Source organism: Cucurbita pepo, chromosome LG16 (assembly GCF_002806865.2).
Source record: "Cucurbita pepo subsp. pepo cultivar mu-cu-16 chromosome LG16, ASM280686v2, whole genome shotgun sequence".
NCBI classification, from domain to species: domain Eukaryota; kingdom Viridiplantae; phylum Streptophyta; class Magnoliopsida; order Cucurbitales; family Cucurbitaceae; genus Cucurbita; species Cucurbita pepo.
In genome coordinates, this window is record NC_036653.1 from 5284675 (window position 1) to 5307037 (window position 22363).

The 22363-nt window shown below is 35.8% G+C and overlaps 4 protein-coding genes across 5 annotated transcripts; 3 read left to right on the forward strand and 1 right to left on the reverse strand.

Moving 5' to 3' along the window:
• Window positions 1-428: 428 nt before the first annotated feature.
• On the forward strand, window positions 429-2604 carry LOC111777542 (pentatricopeptide repeat-containing protein At2g03880, mitochondrial). The gene has a single exon (XM_023657186.1). The coding sequence runs from the start codon at window positions 617-619 to the stop codon at window positions 2501-2503; it is 1887 nt and encodes a 628-aa protein (XP_023512954.1). The 5' UTR covers window positions 429-616; the 3' UTR covers window positions 2504-2604.
• A 7657-nt stretch (window positions 2605-10261) lies between these two features.
• LOC111777784 (3-hydroxy-3-methylglutaryl-coenzyme A reductase 1-like) lies at window positions 10262-12477 on the forward strand. Its single transcript, XM_023657498.1, has 3 exons — window positions 10262-11459; window positions 11551-11897; window positions 11982-12477. The coding sequence occupies exons 1-3, from the start codon at window positions 10262-10264 to the stop codon at window positions 12225-12227; spliced, it is 1791 nt and encodes a 596-aa protein (XP_023513266.1). The 3' UTR covers window positions 12228-12477.
• A 2731-nt stretch (window positions 12478-15208) lies between these two features.
• On the reverse strand, window positions 15209-18710 carry LOC111777584 (protein FAR1-RELATED SEQUENCE 9-like). 2 transcript variants are annotated; one of them, XM_023657243.1, is made up of 3 exons: window positions 18633-18710; window positions 16775-18462; window positions 15209-15861 (listed from the first exon to the last, which is right to left on the reverse strand). In XM_023657243.1, the coding sequence occupies exons 2-3, from the start codon at window positions 18254-18256 to the stop codon at window positions 15694-15696; spliced, it is 1650 nt and encodes a 549-aa protein (XP_023513011.1). In that variant the 5' UTR covers window positions 18257-18462; window positions 18633-18710; the 3' UTR covers window positions 15209-15693. The 2 variants fall into 2 exon arrangements, with proteins under 2 accessions (XP_023513011.1, XP_023513010.1); XM_023657242.1 differs by having other exon boundaries at window positions 16775-18516.
• A 2858-nt stretch (window positions 18711-21568) lies between these two features.
• Window positions 21569-22288, forward strand: LOC111777035. The gene has a single exon (XM_023656479.1). It carries the CDS (start codon window positions 21569-21571, stop codon window positions 22286-22288), a length of 720 nt encoding a protein of 239 aa, XP_023512247.1.
• Window positions 22289-22363: the final 75 nt, after the last annotated feature.

Below are 22363 nucleotides of genomic sequence, written 5' to 3' on the forward strand. Positions count from 1 at the left end.
ACATTCAATCCGACAACCCAGACCAACACAACCTAAGCTATAAGGGTTGGGTTGGGTTGGATTAGCTTTTCGAGTTGGTCTGGGTTTATTTTTTTGAACCCGAACTAACTCGGTTCGGTTTCGGGTCATGGGACAAAACCCTCGAATTCGACCTCAACCAAATAAAAATATATAAAAGTTTATATAAAATATACCCAAACCCAATTCGAGAGTTAGGTTGTGAAAATTTTTGGATTGGGTTGGGTTGGGTTACCAATCTAATCAACCCGAACTTATGAATTAGGTAAAAAAAATGGTTCAACTCAACCCAACTCAGACCATGTCCAAGCATAAAGCTACTTTGGTTTGGGCTTACGAGGCCTAGTAATAAATAATCGAGATAGTATTGGGTATAACCGGGTTTAAATCTCATCCTCCTCGGGGGACATTCTTGAAACGTGCTCATCGTCCGTTCAAGTATTTACACCGACGGGGACATATTGTAAATTTAAACGTACGAGGCGCTGGATTTTGATACAGTCTATAATGTATGAAGAAGCTTGATTCATGATCTTGGGATTTCACTTTCATGGATGATTTGAATCTACGCTTTTGTGTTTTTGATCCTTGAAAAGCCATGAGAAGAGCAACTTCAATGTTGAAGCTTGCTCCCCCTTGGCTTGTTCGGTTTTCTTCAGTATCGGCCTCCTCGTTAGTCGACGAGTTCACGAAATTTTGCTATCAGAGGGATCTTCCAAGAGCCATGAAAGCGATGGAAGCGATGCAGAGAAACCGCCTCTGGGCTGATGCAATCACTTACTCCGAGCTTATCAAGTGCTGCCTTGTTCGTGGGGGTGTAGAACAAGGTCGGCTTGTCCATGAGCACGTTTTCTCAAATGGGTACGAGCCCAAAACATTCTTGATCAATACTCTGCTTAACATGTATGTGAAATTTGGTCTATTGGATGAAGCCCAGAAGCTGTTCGACGAAATGCCTGACAGAAATGTTGTCTCATGGACGACTATGATATCTGCTTACTCCAATTCCAGTCTTAATCATATGGCTTTAGAGTTTCTTATATTGATGCTTAGGGAAGGCGTTCGACCTAATATGTTTACTTATTCTTCTGTTTTGAGAGCTTGCAATGGTTTGTTGAACCTCAGGCAGCTACATGCTAGCCTAACGAAGGTGGGGTTGGAATCCGATGTCTTTGTAAGGAGTGCTCTGATTGACACTTACTCAAAATTGGGGGAACAGCAAGATGCTTTGAATGTCTTTAACGAGATGGTTACTGGGGATTTGGTTGTTTGGAACTCCATTATTGGTGGTTTAGCTCAGAACAGTGATGGGGATGAAGCTTTACATCTTTATAAGAGAATGAAAAGAGCTGGTTTTGCAGCTGATCAATCTACATTAACTAGCGTCTTGCGAGCCTGCACTGGGCTAGCGCTCTTAGAATTGGGCAGACAAGTCCATGTCCATGTATTAAAGTTCGATCAAGATCTAATCCTAAACAACGCACTTCTTGACATGTATTGCAAATGCGGCAGTCTAGAAGATGCAAACCTTGTTTTCACAAGGACAATGGCAGATAAGGATGTCATCTCATGGAGCACCATGATTGCAGGGTTAGCTCAAAACGGCTTCAGTACAGACGCACTCAAATTGTTTGAAGCAATGAAACTTAGAGGGCCAAAACCAAATTACATCACTGTTCTTGGGGTTCTTTTTGCTTGTAGTCATGCAGGGCTTGTCAAAGATGGATGGTACTATTTTCAATCTATGAAGGAGCTTTTCGGGATCGATCCTGGAAGAGAGCACTATGGTTGTATAATCGATCTTCTTGGACGAGCTGGGAAGCTTGATGAAGCTGTGAAGTTGATCCATGAAATGAAGCATGAACCAGATGCAGTAACATGGCGAATCTTGCTTGGTGCTTGCAGAGTCCACAAGAATGTGGATTTAGCCATATATGCTGCTAAAGAAATTCTGAAACTCGATCCTACCGACGCCGGGACGTATATATTGTTATCGAATATTTATGCAAATACTCAGAAATGGGAAGATGTTGCTGAAGTTAGGAGGAGCATGAGAGCCAGGGGAGTGAAGAAAGAACCAGGATGCAGCTGGATTGAAGTGAGCAAACAAGTACATGCCTTTATATTGGGGGACAACTCGCATCCAAGAATAGAAGACATAAAGAGGGAGATCAGCCGAGTAATCCAAAGATTAGTGTCAGTGGGCTATGTTCCTGATACAAATTTTGTGCTGCAGGATCTTGAGGGAGAACAGATGGAGGACTCCCTTCAATATCACAGCGAGAAACTGGCAATTGTGTTTGGTTTGATGAGTTTGCCAAAGGAGAAGACCATTCGAATTAGGAAAAACCTTAGAATCTGTGGGGACTGTCATCTGTTTGCAAAGCTCGTCGCGCAGTTGGAGAATCGAGTCATCGTCATTCGAGATCCCATCAGGTACCATCATTTTCAGGAAGGTGTATGCTCTTGTGGTGATTACTGGTGATAATATGAAAACACTGAAAATTTAGTTAAAATTCATTATTCTTGGTAAACATATGGTCTCATGATCTTAGTGTAGCAACTATTCTGAGTATTAAGCTTGTTTGTGCATATGTTCCATTTTGGTTAGTTCATAGAACCAATTCCTTCAATATGAAGATCATGTTGTCAGAGACATTCTCTCCTGCAGCCTTCAAACCAGCCCTGTCAAAATCAAACGGTGAAGTTTTAAACCTCTTCATAGTCCCTGTAATAATCCAAGTTCACCGCTAGTAGATATTGTTCTTTTTGGACTTTTTTTTCGGGCTTCTCCTGAAGATTTTTTAAAACGTGTCTGTTAGGAAGAGATTTCCACACCCCTCTAAAGAATGTTTTGTTCTCCTCCCCAACTAATGTGGGATCTCACAATCTACTCCCTTCGGAGCCCAACATCCTCGTTGACACTCTTCCCCTTTCAATCGATGTGGGACCCACAACTACCCCTTTCGAGGCATGGTGTCCTTACTGGCACACCGCATCGTGTCCACCCTCTTTGGGACTTAGCTTCCTCGTTGGTATATTGCTCGGTGTCTAGCTCTAATACTATTTGTAACAGCCCAAGCCCACTACTAGCAAATATTGTCTATTTTGGGCTTGAGACGTTATAATTGGCCACCCGTTTCTTCATCCGGGGCGAAAGATAGGTAAACATACCACGCAGGCTCAAACCTAGATGCCTCCAAACAGCTAATAGCCTCAAACACTGAGACCCTCCGGCATAGTTATTGCCATGGGAATCGATGTGAGCTCCAAGAAGAGGAGATCGGATGAGGAAGAAAAGCCCAGTCTCCTCTGAAATTCATTAGAGCTAAAAGCCCACTTTCAAAAGTCACAAAAAATTGGGCCCTTCAGCCATTCTAGTACTTCACATTGCAACAACTAAAGGAAAGGTGTCTTAATCAAACCCAAAACCGAACCGAAACATACTTCGATTCAGTGTATGATATAAGTTCCGACTTTTAAAAGTCACCAACAAAGAACATAGTTTGATGGTTCGAACATGCAACTGCTAGGTAGGTGTCAACCACATGTCACATATTTTTCCCGATCAAACTACTCTTTGAAAAATCATTTTCTAATAATATTGTCTCTCAAATGAAACGATCATGCTTTCTTTTTGCAATAGCAAAGAACTTTCCGACTCTCTTATTTTATTTGACTTGGTCCATCTTATAATTATTTTTTTTTATAGTATTATTGGTCAGAATTATTTGACTTTTTAATATATCTATGAACAAATACTATGACATAGCTTTGAAAGTGGATTATTTATTTCCCTTCATTAAATTTTATTATTATTGTTTCTTTAATTTAACTCCAAAGTCCAATTTAAAAAATAACTTTTATTTTCGATCAACTTAGTGGCATTTTCACGTGGTCTTAAATATTTAAAAAATATATATATATTTTTTTTGGTTTAATTTTCAGTAAAATATAAAAACTAAGAAAATGAAAGTTCAATCTATAATTTAAAGATAGAATCGACCACATTTTAAATACGTAAATATCTTAATATATTTTTTATATTTATTTAATTTAGATGTTATAAAAAAACAAAAACAATGAGTGAGGTTTATTTCCAATATTAACCTAATATTCAATAAAAATAAATAAATAAATATTTCAAACGAAATTATTTAGGCAAATAAAAATTGACAAAATAATTGGAGCAGATCCCGTGGCCGCCGGCGCACCAAAACGCAAGTTTTGACCGGCAATTCAAATTCAACGGTCGTTTTCTTTATTTTATTTTAATTTAATTAATTAATTAATTTTATAAAAAGAGGTCGTCTGATTTATTTTGCCTATAAAACAATTATTAGTCAATTTAATCGAGTATTTAACGTTACTTAAAATATATTTTGAAGGTTTCAAAATTTTGACCTTTTTTTTTTAATTTTTATTTTTAAAAATTCCTTTCCATTTAAAATTAATGTTTTTATTTTCGCCCTATTCACTGTTTACATAAATAATATCAATTAATCTATGTCAAAGAAATTAATTGACATTTTACTAACTCGTATTTCATACCCGAGTTATTTTAATAATTTTTAAATAAAAATAAAAATAAAAATAGTTTGTAGTCTATAAACTTTCCATGATAATAAAATTTATTATAATTAGGTTGAGAGACTACATTATTATTTTACTTAATATAAGTATTTAGATTTTACACCTCCGATGACGCTGTCTAGCTTTAATTTGTCGTTTTTTTTTTTATTAAAAAAAATCTTAATTGTTCAAAGAAAAGTACGTGCACCTAAATATTTTAATATTCGATTTTTCCTAGTATGTTCAGAATGTCATTTTTTTTTTTTAAATCGAGAGATATATTAAATAAAATCGAGAGACTAGCGACAATACGTAACGGGTCAAAACGAACAATATCTGCTAGTGGTGGACTTGGGTTGCTACATTGAACCTTCAATTTTGAATAAAAAAAATGCAGGTCAATTATCGATAAATTATGCTCACTTTCACAAATTCTCTCATTTCATTTCGGACGAATTTAATTAAGATTAACCAAATCGCGAAGACACCGAATATAAAGAATTAAATTATATAAAATTAAGATTTGTTTGATTAGCAAGAAAATTGGTGGCATTAGTACATGATTTTTAATTTGTAATATTTGATAGTAATGAAGGGCTTTTTCGTAAATTAATAGTAAATTAGGTTGATTAACATAATTAATTATGAAAATTCAAACATCAAAGTTTAATTTAGACCATGTTTAATTTTTTAAGTAATGCATTTGTTGAATTTGACTCACTCTTATTATTATTATTATTATAATTTTGATTATAAAATATTAATGAAGAAAATTATGACATTAAATTGACCATTTATTAATATATTATTAAGCTATGATGTAACAAAGTAATGTGTTCTAAATATTATTTAGAGGCAAATATAAAATAATATATATAACATCACGTCCGGTGTCCACGATTTGAACAAGAATTTGGATCACAGATTCCATAGTTAACCATATTACCTACTTAACTTATCCACATAACCCAACATAGATTCGTTGAGCATATGTTGTTTTGACTCACATGTTTTTTCAAAAAGTCAACGTAAAATGTTTTAAAGTCAAGCACGTTTAACTTTGGAGTTCCTATGATTGCGCCTCAGTAGAGGAAAGTGTATCTTGTTTATCTTCAAGATCACTCTCGTTTAGATGTAGTCATGGTTTATTCATGTACTCCTTTTTTACTTGAGTGTCACAAAAAACGAACACTAACTTAGATGCCACTCGATTGCAGGTTTGATATTTGAAGAAACTGCACAATACACGGGAATATTATAAAATGAGATTCGACGTATTTTGCACGTTCCGTTCAATATTTATGTGTCTATAAATGATTCTCTAGAATCTAAATACGAATAAACGAATAAATTAATATCGTAAATTGATATTTTGGCGGACATGATCCTCCAAATATTGCATACAAAACGGAAAAAGATTACCATTTTTATTTCTTTAAATTTTTAATTTCTCTCTCCTATCCTATTAAATTATAAAATTTTGATTCTTTAAATTTTTAAAAATATTAATAACTTTTTAAAATTTTATTTTTATGTCTAATAAAAATTTAAATTTTTATTTTATATTTAATATATTTTTATATTTAATAGATATATTTTCAATTAAAAAATTATCATTAGCTAGTCAAATTCTATTTTATTATTTTATTTATGTTTCATCGACGTGTTAATTTTTTAAAAAAACGCGTGTGATTAATGATAAATATTATTAATTTATTTTTTTGGGTTATTGACCAATTTCAACAATACTATTACATTTTTTTTTTAATATTTAAAGTTGGTTCGGTTGATGACCCGACCTTCTATTTTCAAGTCGGATTATCGAGGAGTATTTTTTTTTCATTTAGAAAAGTCTACTTATCTATTACGTCACTAAATAAGATCTCGGAAAGCTCAAATATCAAATATTCACAAGTCATAATGCATCACGAACATCGGTTACAAACGTAAAATATTTTTAATCTTCATAACAATTTTTAAATTAAGGTAGTATCGAGTTGGGTTGGATTCCTACTTTCAAGTTAGTCGGGTTGACCCGACTAAAATAATTTAGAGTGGTTGTGACGTATCACGTCATCCTTAAAAAAGAAAGTTTTCTTATGGGAGAACTGGTACATGCGAGATGCCCACCAAACAAGTGAGCCGTATTGTTAACAATTAAGATAACAAAACGGGACGTGACGTGACGCAAGACTGAGCTGAAAACTTGAATATATATATATATATATATATATATATATATATATTTATTTATTTATAAGGTGGAGGGTGACGTTNAATAATAGAATTGATTTTAATGCTTTAAAAACCTCAACTAAATGTATTTTTAAATTGATTTCATTATTATATTTTTTGTAACTTATAATTTAATTTATTATTCATGAGTCATTGAGTTGTCTAATTCAAATAGATTAGTTTTATTATTTTTATTTATTTATTTTTAATAACGCGTTTTTAGGTTGTAATTCGCATACTGAAAACGAGGCAAATTCCATTTATTATTCATAAAATAAATAATAATAATAATAATAATAATGTTAAAATATCAAATATTTTGAGAATTTAATTCTAACTTTCCGATTATTCTATTAATTTAATGTTATTTTTTAAAAATAATTATTATCCACGAGTTTAAATTCAGATTTTAAATCTAAATTCCATATTTAATAGTTGAGACGTTATTTATAATGAATAATAACAATAATATTTGATAACTTACCGAGACTAAAGTTAATCGAATATTTAGGTTAAAATATCATCTTGATCATCGTACTTTATTTTCAATTTCTTTTAGTTTTTTTTAAAGTTCAAATAAAAAAAAAAAAAGTTTATAATGTTTGAAAGGATAAAGAGAAGAGAACGAGTTTACGGTTCTTTCATAAATAGGTAAAGAAAAGAGAAATGAGAGAAAAACAAAGCAATATCAAGAGTTCTATCAATCCACTATTAATCGATAGATAAAGCTCTTTCTTTACCATATCGTGCCAGGTGCAACAAAAGATGAGTCTTCTTTCTTTTTCGTGAACGACGGGAGCGCCGAGAGCCTGTTGGAGAGCTTTCAGACCCTAAAACATTCATTCTCAACGAGTTTCGAAGCGATTCTCATTATTACAGCTACCTTCTTAAATCGAAAGAAAGCTAAGCAAGAATCTCGATAGTACAAAGGGAAGCAGAATCGTATTCGACTATGGTTCTTCAAATCGACCACAGATTCTCGACCTGGTCGTTTGACTTCCACTACAGTTGACCTCTCTTATTCTCCTCTCATGTACACAATCAGAGGAAGGACTCATGTAATTTCTTCGTGTGACATCGATTTATTTATGTTCCCTTATTTTTTTCAGACATATTTTTTTTTAATACAAATTAATTTTTAAAAAATATTCAGTTTGATTTCTTCTAGTAAGAGTTTAGAATATTTAATAAAACCTACCAATTTTTTTTTTTTAAATATTAAAAAAAATTGAGTACCGTAATATTTAAATTGGACAAAATTGACCCTAATAAAAATTAATGATAAAGGGACCTTCCAACCACTATCCTTTATTGAAAAATAAATTACCTAAATTGCTTAGTCCTATTTAATTAAAAAAATAATTTTTCATTATACTTTAAAATTTAAGTTTATGACCTTTTAGATTAGGTAAAAAAATAAAAAAATCATTTTTTAAATTTATTTTTTAGTTTTGAAAATTTGAAGGGCATTTTTGGAATATTTATATAAATAAGTTATATTAAAATAAAAATATTAGTGTCAAGCATAATAATTTAGAAATATCAATTAATAAACGTATAAATATGGTTATTAATTAATAAAAAAATTGGGATATATATTTTTGATGACTATATCTAATAAGAATTCTTTCTCTCTCTCTCTCTCTTTTTTAAAATAAAAAATAAATATAATTTTATTTATAATAAATGATCTTCATTGTATATTGCAAATAAAGGTTTTTTTATTTTTATTATTTTTATTTTTTATTTATTTATTTTTTTATTATTAAGGTTGTCCATTAAATATCCTAATAGATAAGATCAAATTTAACTCCCTCCGTTTATCATAAAAAATTTAAACGTATTTAGTAAGTTATTAAATTTAAAACTTTATCTATTTGATTTTTAAACGTTTAAATATATCTAAACGATTCTTATTTCTAGCCAACTTAGCTAATATGGTTTTTAATTACAAGCTACATGTTATTAGCTCCTCTAAACTTATCTTAACGATCGTGTTCACGTGACCTAACTCTTTTAAGCTAACCTCAATTATTGGGTTCACGTTATTTAGCTCCTCTGAGCACCCTAAACTTATCTCAACGATTGAGTCTACTCGGGATCACAGAATCCAGCTAAGCTATTTACTATTCTCTGCTATTAAACAAATGATGTTTAGCCTTTTGAATAGTCAACTCTAACACATATCGAGTTTAGCCTTTTGAATAGTCAACTCTAACATATATCCATACAATTAACTACCTGAGATTAGTTAACAACTCTCCAATAATCTCCGGCTATGTCTTTTATAATTATTTGCTTATTTTTTATTTTAAATAAAGATCATTTTTGGAAACAAATCAAGCAGAAAAATCTTTTAAATGAGAATTATTCAAATTATTATTTATTTTCTCTAATTAAATTCGATAATTAATGAGTATTTGTTGTTTTCCTCTCCAAATATATCCCTATTTTATTTTATTTTATTGTATTTATCTCCAAGTACTCAGCCTCACCTACTACCATATTTATAAAGTCATTAATTTATTATATTATTTAATTACTCAATTTAAAATTTTATTCAGTTATTTATAAACAAGAAAAATTCAATTTATTTATATTTAAAAATTTGAGCTTACTCGATCAACATCTGAAATAGTCCAACCACGACATAACCTACTAGTCAACTATGATTTAAAAAAAAAAAACATTTTAATTAAAAATAATTGAGTTTAATTAACATTTAATTTGGTTTAGTGGACATCCATTTGTAGATTAATTAAAATTTAGTAATTTTTCAATATCACGGCGAAATTATCACTTTTTACTGTAATAATTGAATCTCGAGTATATAAAAGATGAGTAATGAAAAATATAATCTCTGTTCTCGACCTCGTTTCATTTAGTTAATGGGGAGGAATCTCTCTGTTCACTTATTTATTCTCCTGTTAAAATGTGGAGTCTTTACTTTATTAGGGTTAGGTGTGTGTCGAGCGGATCCCGATGTTTTGAATGAACCTATCTGATTACAACGGATATATATTAATTATTAATTAGAAAATGAATGCATGTATCTCCTAATTTGGTAAATTATGTTTTTAAATTAAAATAATAATAAAATACATTTAATCGTGTTATATTAATTAATGAACAGAAATAAAATATTTTATTATTGTTTACACTTACATAATTGCCCTCAACATACAACTCACAACCACAGAGAAGAATAATGAACCCCTTTCCGCTCGGTCCGGTCAGTCTGAGCTGGCAAGGTTTGGTGGGCCCCACTCTCCCCAAGAAAAAAACCCTATAAATATGCCCAAATCGTCGCTCCTCCCTTCAAAATTTTCTAAACCATTTCCCCATTTGGAAGGAAGGAAAAAAAAAGAAGAAATAACTCTCTTCGCCTTCCGATCCGGCGCCGGCGTTTCCATTTTCACTTTTGTCTTGGCCAACGATGGACGCCCGCCGCCGCCGGTCCTCTTCTCTCGTCAAGAAAGTCACCGTCGGTGAGCCTGCGGTGGAATCTATGGAGAAGAATAGTCTCAAGGTTAAGATGGTGGAACAACATCATGATGATGATGCTGTTAAGGTGTGTGATGTTTTGCCTCTTCCAATTTATCTGACCAATGCCGCTTTCTTCACTCTCTTCTTCTCCGTTGTTTACTTTCTTCTGACGCGGTGGCGTGAGAAGATTCGTTCGTCGACTCCTCTCCACGTTGTTACGCTTTCTGAAATGGTCGCCATCTCTGCTTTTGTCGCCTCCTTTGTTTACCTTCTTGGATTCTTTGGTATCGACTTTGTTCAGTCGATTTTCCGTCCTTCGCATGACGTGTGGACATCTGAGGATGATGAGGTTGTTATGATTAAGGAGGATACTAGGAAGGTTCCGTGTGGTGCTGGAATTGATTGTTCGATTCCGATTTTGGCACCGCCCTTGCCCTCGGTGCCGAAAGTGGTCGATCTGGTGCCTGTTAGCGTCGATTTGACGGAGGAGGATGAAGAGATTGTTAAATCTGTTGTGGCTGGAACGACGCCGTCGTATTTGCTCGAATCGAAGCTTGGCGATTGTAGACGAGCAGCGGCCATCCGTCACGAGGCCTTGCAGAGAGTGACAGGAAAGTCGCTCTCGGGGCTTCCATTGGAAGGATTCGATTACGCTTCGATATTAGGGCAGTGTTGTGAGATGCCTATTGGATACGTTCAAATTCCGGTGGGAATTGCTGGGCCGCTGTTGTTGGACGGCAAGGAGTATTCTATTCCAATGGCCACCACCGAGGGTTGCTTGGTCGCGAGTACGAATAGAGGTTGTAAAGCGATTATGATGTCCGGTGGGGCTAACAGTGTGTTGTTGAGGGATTCCATGACGAGAGCACCGGTTGTGAGGTTTGCTACGGCGAAAAGAGCAGCGGAGTTGAAGTTCTATGTGGAGGAACCGGCGAATTTCGATACCTTGGCCGCTGTTTTCAACAAGTCTAGTAGATTTGGAAGGCTACAGAGTATCAAATGCGCCATTGCTGGTAAGAATCTCTATATGAGATTCTCTTGCAGTACTGGTGATGCTATGGGGATGAATATGGTATCGAAAGGCGTTCAGAACGTTTTGGATTTTCTCCAGACTGATTTCCCTGATATTGATGTAATTGGCATATCTGGTAAACGAACTAAAATCCTTCTACAACCCCTCCACTTCTCTGATTTTCTTGTTTTGCTAATGGGAAGAATTGTATGCGTTTGTGAAACCAGGAAACTACTGTTCCGACAAGAAGCCTGCTGCTGTGAACTGGATAGAAGGCCGTGGTAAATCGGTGGTTTGTGAGGTTGTAATCAAGGGTGATGTAGTTAAGAAGGTCCTCAAGACCAACGTTCAAGCCTTAGTTGAGCTTAACATGCTCAAGAACCTCACTGGTTCTGCCATGGCTGGAGCTCTTGGGGGCTTCAACGCCCATGCCAGCAACATCGTTTCAGCCATCTTTATCGCAACAGGGCAAGATCCCGCTCAGAACGTGGAGAGTTCTCACTGTATTACCATGATGGAAGCTGTGAATGATGGCCAAGATCTTCACGTCTCTGTTACCATGCCTTCCATCGAGGTCAATTACTTTTCACAAAAGTCTTCTCTAGGACCTCATTGTTGAAAGTTTTAGGTAGTTTCTTAAATTCAATCATAAATGCAGGTAGGTACAGTTGGAGGAGGGACCCAGCTTGCTTCTCAGTCTGCTTGTTTGAACCTCCTTGGGGTTAAAGGCGCCAACAGAGAAGCACCAGGATCTAACGCGAGGCTGCTAGCCACCATAGTAGCTGGCTCTGTTCTAGCAGGAGAGCTATCTCTGATGTCTGCAATTTCAGCAGGACAGCTTGTGAGGAGTCACATGAAGTACAATAGATCCAGTAGAGATGTCACTAGCGTTTCTTCCACCTAACCACAGTCCATCCTCTTCACGGTAATAATCTGTCCTCTCAAGACTGTTGGCGATGAAAATTCCCAGAAACGCAGCAGGCCGCCCACTTTTGAGATCAATGGATGGACATAAACACCTCCCATGTAGCTAGCTAGCTTGGGACTGACCACAAAACACAATCAACCATAGAACAAAAAGGTTCAAACAAACAAACCCTTTATGTACTTCTAGTTAATTTTTTTGTTTGTTCGAGTTATAATATATATATATATATATATATATATATATATATAGCGTTGTCTCTTGATCTTCTTCTTCTTGAATCCAAAATCTGAAACCCCATGTAACTGAAATCATGATATTGTGTGATGTGATGACGAAGTTGTTTTCTTAGTTCTGTATGTGCCAAGATTTCTGTTGTCCTTTGTGCTGTGTTTCCAATAACTGAATTGAAGTGGGTTTATGCATTAATGGACAAAGTGAATGAATGGAGTTTGGGATTAAAACAAGGAGATGGGAGTTGTGATGCCTGTGTCATGGCATAAGGAATCAAAGGGTTGTGGTTATTACAAGGAAAAGTGTCATTGTATACAATGCTATGTGTTGCATCAAGAGATGAAGAAATTAAATATAAAAGAAGAGGGTAGTGGTTATGCATTTATTGTCAGATATCAGAGAGATTTGAGTAAACTTTTGTATTTCTATTACCAATTTGTGAAGGGAAGGGAAAGCAAACAAGGCTCATGACTTGAGGGAATCTTTGCCCATATTCCTAAGATTGCTTCTTGGAAATTGGAAATTGGAAATGGTCAAATACAGAGCCTTTAAGCATACAAGTTGGGGTTTTTGTTTTTAATCCTTCCTCCTTCCTCCTCACCTTCCTCACCCCATTACTTAGGTTGCTCATATTTTCATATTTTAAAATAGAAATCATACCAAATTCAATTTTGGTCACATAGGTTATCACCCAACTAATTGACATTAAAAGTAGAGTGTAGAGTGGGTCGTAGATACTCAATCATTCATTCATGCCTCTAATAGAAAGAGGATAAATGCGTCTAATAGAGAGAGGATTCATACCCGGATAAAGAATGTTTTGTTCCCCTCTCTAATTGATATGAGATCTTACCATCCACTCCTCCTTGGGTGCTAGCGTCCTTGTTGGCACACCGCTCGGTGCCTGGCTCTGATACCATTTGTAATAGCCCAAGCCCACTACTAACACATAGCGTCCTCGTTGGCTCATCGCTCGGTGTCTAGCTCTAATACCATTTGTAGCAGCCCAAGTCCATTGCTAACAGATAGCGTCCTCGTTGGCACACCGCTTGGTGCTTGGCTCAGATACCATTTGTAACAGCCCAAGCCTACTGCTAATAGATAGCGTCCTCGTTGGCACATCGCTTGGTGTCTGGCTCTGATACCATTTATAGCAGCACAAGCCCACTGCTAACAAATAGCGTCCTCGTTGGCACACCGCTCAGTGCCTGACTTTGATACCATTTGTAATAGCCCAAGCCCACTGCTAACAGATAGCGTCCTCGCTGGCACATCGCTCGGTGCCCGACTCTAATACCATTTGTAATAGTCCAAGCCCACCGCTAACAGATATTGTCTGCTTTGGCTCGTTACGTAGCCGTCAACCTCATGATTTTAACCAATATAAGATCTTACATAATCAGTTCGATCAAAATTTACGATTTGATTTCTCTATCAAATTGTAGTAGAGTTGTAATGGTTTCCTTTATTGACTTTACTTATTAGAACTATAGTTGCTTTTTTAGATATAAGAAAGAGAAGGAAATAAAAAAAAAAAAAAAAGAAAGCAATAAACGTATGTTTATCTTTTATAATGAAATGTTTTCCAAACTCGAGATACGAATGATTTAGATGTAAGGAAAAAGTGTTCAAAAAACACTTCATGCTCTTCGGACATTCTCTTTGTAACGTGTAACAAACCTCCTATCATGCTTTTTGTAGTTGTCTCTATTATTGTCACGTCAAATCTAGCTGTTGCACATCAGAAATGCATACTTAATTGTTAGACTAATTTAGACAATACTAATCTTTTTAATTCAAAAAAACATATATAATATTTCTAGATTATAAATTATCTATTTCCAATCATTTTAAAAAATATATATTAATCTCCAATCATTTTTAGATCTCAAATCTAACCTTATGATTAGATTAGATGATGAATTTTTAAAATCAAATAATTAATTGACGAACTTAAAAGTTTAAGAGTATATTGAACACTTCAAATAGATACAAAATCATTTAACCCACATGTGACTGAAACGGAATAGGAAATCTCAGTTTAAATGGAAAATGAGAAGAGCGAGAACAGATTTTTTCTCATTAGCTAAATTGGGTTGGGGATGGGATCCATCCCCGTTCCACTCACTTTTTACCTATAAAAACAAATATATGCGTGCATATATATTAAAGAACGGAGGCAGGAACAGGAACAGGAACGAAAAAGGCTTTTCCCTTACCGCCCCACCCTGTGGACATCTCCAATTAAAAGTGTAATCATCCTTTTATATTAGGTTTTAGTCCTTTGAAGGCATTGTTGGATAGCTATAGTCAATATTGGATTATAAGACAAATTGATTCAGATAACACCAATATAATGTATCTAGAAACGACCCGAACAATCAAGCTACACGTGTGGTAGCAAATTTATGGGTGCTATCCAACAATTCAACGTTGCCCATTAAAGCTCATATTTAATGAGCTAACTAATCAGTGTCCAGATCTTAATGTAGATAGGAGTTATCAAGCTTATGAACACATTATGAAAGTTGATGTTCATAATGAAAGTTGAGCTTGACTCTAACAGGGCTATGACCTGATTATGAAAGTTGAGCTTGACTCTAACCGGGCTATGACCTGATTATGAAAGTTGAGCTTGACTCTAACAGGGCTATGACCTGACATGATTGAAAGTGAGCAGCAGGAGAGACGTTGAAGAATTCTCAGAATTGATTTCACCAGAAGCATGAAATGAAAAAGTACTGAATGTTAGATGGTATTACTGAAAACTTTGAAGAACGTTTAACAATACACATTCTATTTACTTCACAAGAATCACTCAAACAAGATGAGAGTTGTTCGAGTCATTAGGATATGATAGCATTCATCTTCATAATCCTAGTCGAGGTCGATAGCAGCCATTAATGGCAGATGTTCAGGATGGTTCATCCTAGATCCAACTACCTCTTTGTGGCTTACACAGTTGGATGTTTATATAGCATATTTCCATGGAAAAACCAAAGAAACGTTCACAATTTAGAGAACACTTACATGACACACACTAGAATGCTCCTTTCAATACCACGGTTGCTCATTCGTCGATTTCCCATTGTTAGTCGTTAGAAGGAAGAACCGGTAAAAAGATGAACGCAATGGACGGATCGGATCGACTCGGGCGGAGGATGGCATCCATAAAGAGAGAAATTGCTTGTTTCTTGTATTTTGTGATCATTCATTCTTTCAAACTAAGCCTCGCATTTTGGACCTTCACAGATAACTTCAACTTCTGCTCTTCCATGTCCCTTAGAACAGCTAGGAGATTTGCTCTGTACACTTCACAACGTTGATTTGTTCTTTCCAACTCTGCAGAAAGCTCACGAATTTTCTTCTCCTTCTGTTCCTGGAAAAAGAAGAAACAAATAAGAAAATGCATTATGTCCTAAATCTTCATTTATCTTATCGGTATTCTCAACCCCCCCTCCATGGTAGGCTACATCTAGCTTTGTCCCTTCACTACCTCAGAGGAAAGTAGATATGAAAACTACCCAGACAAGAACAACAAGAACACAACCCACATGACTGCTACCAACCTGAAACTAATTAACTGAAAGCTTGAAAAATCTATTGACTCGCTTCGACATTGAGCAAGAGACGGTAAGAGCATAATCTTCTAGTTAATTCAATTTAAAGAAATGCACAGAGAAACAGCACAACAGATGCATCAAAGAAGAAAAGTCAAGCATATAAATAATTAGGATAAAATTACAAATATGGCGAAAGAAGTGGCAGAGGAAATAATAACGTAGGCAACTAAAATAAGAGGTCAATTGAATTTTTCTTAACGAAAAGTTTGATTTCTCAATAAAAATCAAGTACGCTGGAGGCAATAAGAATTTGATTTTGATTGCAAGAACCAATCTGTACCCATCTGAAGATGTGTCGACGAATACATCAGCTAAAATGGAAAAGGGAATGAATGAATCCAACCAAAGTACATTATAGGACAAGAATAACTCAGTAATGTCTACGAGACACAAATCTAAACATTACTATTAGCATTAACTAATGAACTTTCCAACCCACCAGGTTAACCCGGTTCGAAAGTAAAGCCTGCCAATGAACTCTACAACATTTTTTCATCAAGAGCCTCATGAAATATAGTATGTTTCCCAATACTTTAGATGTCACTCAAATACAATGCTCAATTTTTGGGTAAAAATGACCGAAGTTCCACTCAGGAGAAGGGGTGTAGGATCATTGATAAATAATGATAGAATTCAGTGGATTTAAAACTGCAAATTAAAGAGACTAACCACAGATTGATAGGTTGCTGTCTGATCCTCTTCTGTTGCAATCAAAGCCCCAACAACTCCATTGGCCATAATATCACCATTAGTAGCTCCAGGGCCCCGGTTCTTCACAGCTGCAACCTTTCTAGAGGCCTCTTTTAGGGCATCCACAGCCGCATTATAAATATGAATTGACTTTGCTCCTTCCTCAACATACTTGATTGCTTCTTGACGAAGCTTATTGTACCTAACAGTTGAAGAATCTCCAGCTTCATTTGGTAATTCAGAATTATGGTCATCTATTGCAGCTCCATTTCTGGCATTTCTGGTCCACCGTTTCAATACGTATTGGGAAGGAAGGGTAAGAACATTTTTTGCCCTAAAAACTGCTAATATATGCCTGCAAATTATTCCCGAGTATTCAAACAGTTGACAGCTGCAATTAGCTTTCATCTCAAATGAATTAAAACTAACAGCATGTGCTTTATGGTCTTCCCCAAATTTTGCTACTCGATAAGTGGCAACGGTTCCTGAGTCGTTAATTTTGGTAGCAGGATTGGCAAGAGTTTCTACCAATTCCTCCTGGAACTTTCTGAATATCCTCCTCGAATATAGATCTGCAGCCTGTTTTTCCATTGGAGATGGTGTTTTCAAAACTGGCATAGAGTTAGTTGTGTCATAATCAGCTTTTAACTCTTTTTCATGCCAGCTTGCCATGGCCTTTTCATACTGCCTAACCAACATCTGTATCGTGGTGGACGCAGTAATATATCCATCGAAAAACAAATTCAAACTCTTATAGCTCTCATTTATTGACAATTCTCCAAAGAAAGTATCCCTCATGTAAACGGGTACCCACTGTTGTCTAGCACTATACATTAACTGAAGCCAGTCATTATCCATAATGTAATATCTATTCAGAAGGGATTCCCAACAGGACTCAAATTCTTCAATTGTCTCAGCCTCATTAACACATTTTCTAAATTCAGTTTCAAAAGTGGGGTGAGATTGACAGAGATGAGACAACTTCTCCAGTGTTTCTCTGAATATAGCCCACTTGCAAAAACGATGTCGGGTACCTGGCAGAACCTGCGCAACAGCAACCTGGATAAGCCTCTCTGGGTCAGTTGTAATGGAAATTGGTTGGCGTCCAGACATTGCTTGAAGCCAAGTTTGGAAGAGCCAAATGAATGAAGATTCAGACTCATGAAGAACCAATGCACATCCAAACAACACTGGCTGACCATGATGATTAAACCCTGTAAACGCAGCAAGAGGCACCCTATACTGGTTTTTTCTAAATGTTGTATCCAATACAACGGTGTCACCAAAGTATGAATAATTCATTCTAGACGTTGCATCTGCCCAAAATATATTCCCTCCAGACTGATCACCATCGCCCTGAACAGCATAATAAAAAGCAGGATTCTCAGCCTGCATTCGTTTCAGATGGTCTAAAACATGCTGAACCCCAACTCCGAGGGTCCGCTGCCGGCCACCACTCATTTCTAAAGGACTTCTACAAGAATCGGGAGAATTTTCCTAAAGGACTTCCATCTCCCTCACTTTCCTTCGAGAGAAATAACCGCGGCTTTACAGAAATGGATGATCTTCAATTTTCTCGAGACCGAAAACACGAGTTAAGGAAACTCAATCGGTTCATACGAACTGAAGATTTGTACAATCAATTAACAGTCCTAAACTCCTCGTATCTGAAAACAAAGTGAAATTCGCAAAACCAGAAGCTATTGACACCGTGGAAGAAACTGAAACAAATTGGGGAAATGAGAAGAAATAAGAAGAATTCCAATACTTAATTCGTAAGAACAAAACTAGCTTCGTAAATTTCGAACATAAATAGCTAAAACGATCGCTTGATTACCAGTGACAGTGACGGTAGCCTAATCCCTTCGCCGGATCGTTCTAGGGTTCCGATGGCTACCATTTCCGTTGTTTTTTTCTTTTTTTTTTTTAAATTTTTATTTTCATAGCTGTTTATTTTCGTTTACAAATGGGCCTGAACATACACGTGCCAGGCCCAATTCTACAACCAACGTAGTATATCCACGCACGTACCGAAACCTAGGGCTCTTTTTATTTTAAAAAAATTTTATGGAAATTTAACCAATTATTGATAGCTATTTTCATATTAGCCAATTTAATTTCTTATGTTCTATTATTTTGATTAAAATATTATATTAAATTTTGAGTTACATGATATGATACATAATTAGTTACTAGAAGTAGTAATATTGTCCACTTTCATCCGTCACGTTTCGTTGTCAGTCTCACAGTTTTAAAAAGTGTATATTAGAAGGAAGTTTCCACACCTTTACAAGCAATGTTTCATTCCCTTCCCAATCGATGTGGGATCTCACAATCCACCTCCTTGGGGCTCAACGTCTTCGCTAGCACACTGCCCCATGTCTAGCTAATACCATTTGTAACAGCCAAAACTCACCGCTAGCATATATTGTCAAAGCTCTTTGGCCTATTACGTATCGCCGTTAGTTTCACGGTTTTAAAACAAGTCTAATAAGGAGCGGTTTCCACATTCTTAGAAGAAATGTTTTGTTTCCCTCTCCAACCCATCTGAGATCTTACAAAGTATGAGTAAAGTTTAACCAATACGAGCATGACTCAACTAGTTCAAACATTATAATTTCAATCAAAACGTCAAGGAATTCAAATCTACCCCTCACAAATCGTTAAACATAAACGAACTTGATATGAACCACGACCAAGGAATTTCCATACCTCAAGGTTTAATTACACGGATGAAAGCCAAGAAGCTACAACAAACCTTGTACACTTATATTCAAACTATGATGAGCTCATCAAAAAAAATTCTAGAAGACATTGGAGACCTCCCTTATATGTTGTGCAAGAGCTTTACGAAAGAGATGCATTAAATGCATTTAATTGACTCAGCTAAATTTATGGAACTAATCCAAATGATTAATAAAAACATTCATTCCTGACCCTATTTAATTATAATTTAAATATTTATTTGTCATATTTAAGCTAGTTTTTAATAGAGAAGTTAAGGTTATATTGTAATCCACTTAAGTTATCATATTCCACCATTAACCATTTTAATACGAGGTTACGAGTATTTCTCATTTACTAGTCAATTTAATTTGGGAGTTATGTGTGACAAGGATAAGGTTGTAAAACTATATAAGCCTATATAAATATAATGTTTTCCTTTCTTTGATCAGAGACATACATTTTGGAATTAAAAAGAATAGAATTTATATTTCCTATCTTTGTTATTGCTCAGATTTTATTTACAAATTCTTGTGTTTAGAACTTGTATGTTAGAGTCATTCAAGTGGTATTGATCAAACCTCTTATGGTGATTCGAATCACGAACATTGTGATTCATTTTGTTTTGTTTACGGAAGGCACCAAGAACCTAACTGATAGATCCACTTGCCCAATTCTCTTCTGCTTTTTCAAGTAATGCCTACAATCAACCAACAACTGGTCATCATACCTCCTTTTCTTTCATTAATATCCAGATTCTGTGGGACACTCCTCCCTTTATTTGCCTTCCATACTAAGGGAAACACCACCAACACTCCCTCCATCCGTTCTAACGACATTCGTCCCGCCACCGCTCGATTTCTTTGCTTTTTCTTCTTTGACGTTCCTCACTATCATCCCAAATCTAACGAGTTAGAGTAAGAGAAATGTTAGAATCGCGTAACAACGCACACACTCGATCTAGATGAACGCAAAGAACATGAGAGAGAAAATGCATAAAGGAATATTGGCGGAAAGTTTACAATGATAGAATACAGAGAACCCAGAAAGTGCATTTTCGAGCTCTCATCCTAACACCTACCCGTGTAGTCCCTAATCCAATCGGGACTGGTTTACATGTTTGCCTATTTCTACACTCAATAAGGGTCCATATCTGGAGCTAACTACCCACGTAGTCCCTAGTTTTCTTAAGAACGGGGAAATAATGAACACGATAACATACAAAAAACGCTATCATAGACTTTTTATAGCGTTTTTCGTACGTCGTGACAGCCCGTGTTATTAAAAGTCTAAGACTTTTTATAGCGTTTTTTTATAGCTATAATATAGTATAAAACTATAGCTTATATACATTGTTATAAAAACATCTCGTAGCATTTTATTAAAGTTATAATATGTTAAATATAGCTAAAATATTATGCTATCTTTAACCTATTATAACATTTTTTTAACGCTATAATATAGTATTCATAGCTTTAGTCTTATGCTATAACAATGTTATTTGATCATTTAACGGGATTAGAGTGTCGACCCTTGACCCAACTCTACACTCAATAGTAACTCAAAACACTGACCAAGGGATATATATATATATATGGTTCAATTTACTATACATAGAGGTTTAACAGATATTAACTATCTTTATATATAACTATGTAGTATAAACGGCTCTTCGCTTACTATATAGGATCATTTTCGTATAACTTTATTACATATAACAATTGAACAAGCTATAAATATGCAACAGGCTCCATAAACAGCTAACCGAGAATACGTTCATATTCCCAATGATTGAGCGTTGATAAAACTACGCATTACATAGGTGTCAAAGATGCACATAAACAGCATCAAATTCTTCGAAAACTTTAATAGATACCCAACAAATACTCCTTATGTCAACCGAATAAAGATATTCTTCTAATCGTAAACCCTAAGCAAAGCATCTCCCATGCAACATATTCCAAAACAACCCAATCAAGGTGAATCCTTCCACCTCCCAACTCACCTTCATATAAGCACAATTCGAAGAACAACAACAACATCAACAACATGAAGATCGAGAAAGAGCTAACACACCCAATCCACCCGCGCCACAAGCTACGTCTCGAGTACACTGAAACCCCTTACAACTGCGACGGGTGCAAGGAAGCTGGCATTGGCTACAAATACAAATGTCACCAATGTGCCTTCACCTTACACAAGGCGTGCGCCATTGCCGCGCCACGAACCACCCACCCGTTCTACCAAAAATGCGAGTTCAAATTATACTACCATCCCCCCGGCAAATGCAAGCGCGTATGCGATGCATGTAGAACCTACGTGCATGGATTTGTGTACCATTGCGATAGCTGTGACTTTGATTTACATCCTTGTTGCGCGAACCTCCCGCAAGTCCTCGACGATGGGAAGCGCGATCTTTACCTTTGTAGCAAGCTATCTAGCTCGTGTCACGGCTGCGGTGGAACGGGGCTCGGTTGGTCTTATAGGTCGCAGTGCGGGGCGTATAATCTTCATCTTTCGTGTGTGAAGGAGATGCTGGTGGAGAGCTGGTTGGCTGTGTATTTGAATGTGGATAAGAATAGGGTTAGGCAAATGGTTACGAGTATTCCAAGGCTTAAGGGGTCGCTGCAAAACCGTCCTGTGGTAAGAGGGTCGGTTGGGAAGTATGGTCAGATGGCTGGTGCTGCAGCTCGTGCTGTTGTCTCGGCCGTTTTGGGGGACCCTACGGCTATGGTTGCAGCTGTGGTTAGTGGCATCGTGTCCAAGTGATGGTGGTTGCATGTGTGGTTGATTTTGTTTGTAAATTACTATGAATGTATGTAGTTTAGGTATCTTTGGATTAAA

Excerpts from the sequence above, each read along its gene's own strand:
- LOC111777542 (XM_023657186.1), top strand. The coding sequence starts at position 617 with ATGAGAAGAGCAACTTCAATGTTGAAGCTTGCTCCCCCTTGGCTTGTT.
- LOC111777784 (XM_023657498.1), top strand. The coding sequence starts at position 10,262 with ATGGACGCCCGCCGCCGCCGGTCCTCTTCTCTCGTCAAGAAAGTCACC. Across the intron at positions 11,460-11,550 it reads TGATGTAATTGGCATATCTG|GAAACTACTGTTCCGACAAG; the intron begins GTAAACGAACTA and ends TTGTGAAACCAG. Across the intron at positions 11,898-11,981 it reads TTACCATGCCTTCCATCGAG|GTAGGTACAGTTGGAGGAGG; the intron begins GTCAATTACTTT and ends TCATAAATGCAG.
- LOC111777584 (XM_023657243.1), bottom strand. The coding sequence starts at position 18,256 with ATGAGTGGTGGCCGGCAGCGGACCCTCGGAGTTGGGGTTCAGCATGTT. Across the intron at positions 15,862-16,774 it reads CAGCAACCTATCAATCTGTG|GAACAGAAGGAGAAGAAAAT; the intron begins GTTAGTCTCTTT and ends TTCTTTTTCCAG.
- LOC111777035 (XM_023656479.1), top strand. The coding sequence starts at position 21,569 with ATGAAGATCGAGAAAGAGCTAACACACCCAATCCACCCGCGCCACAAG.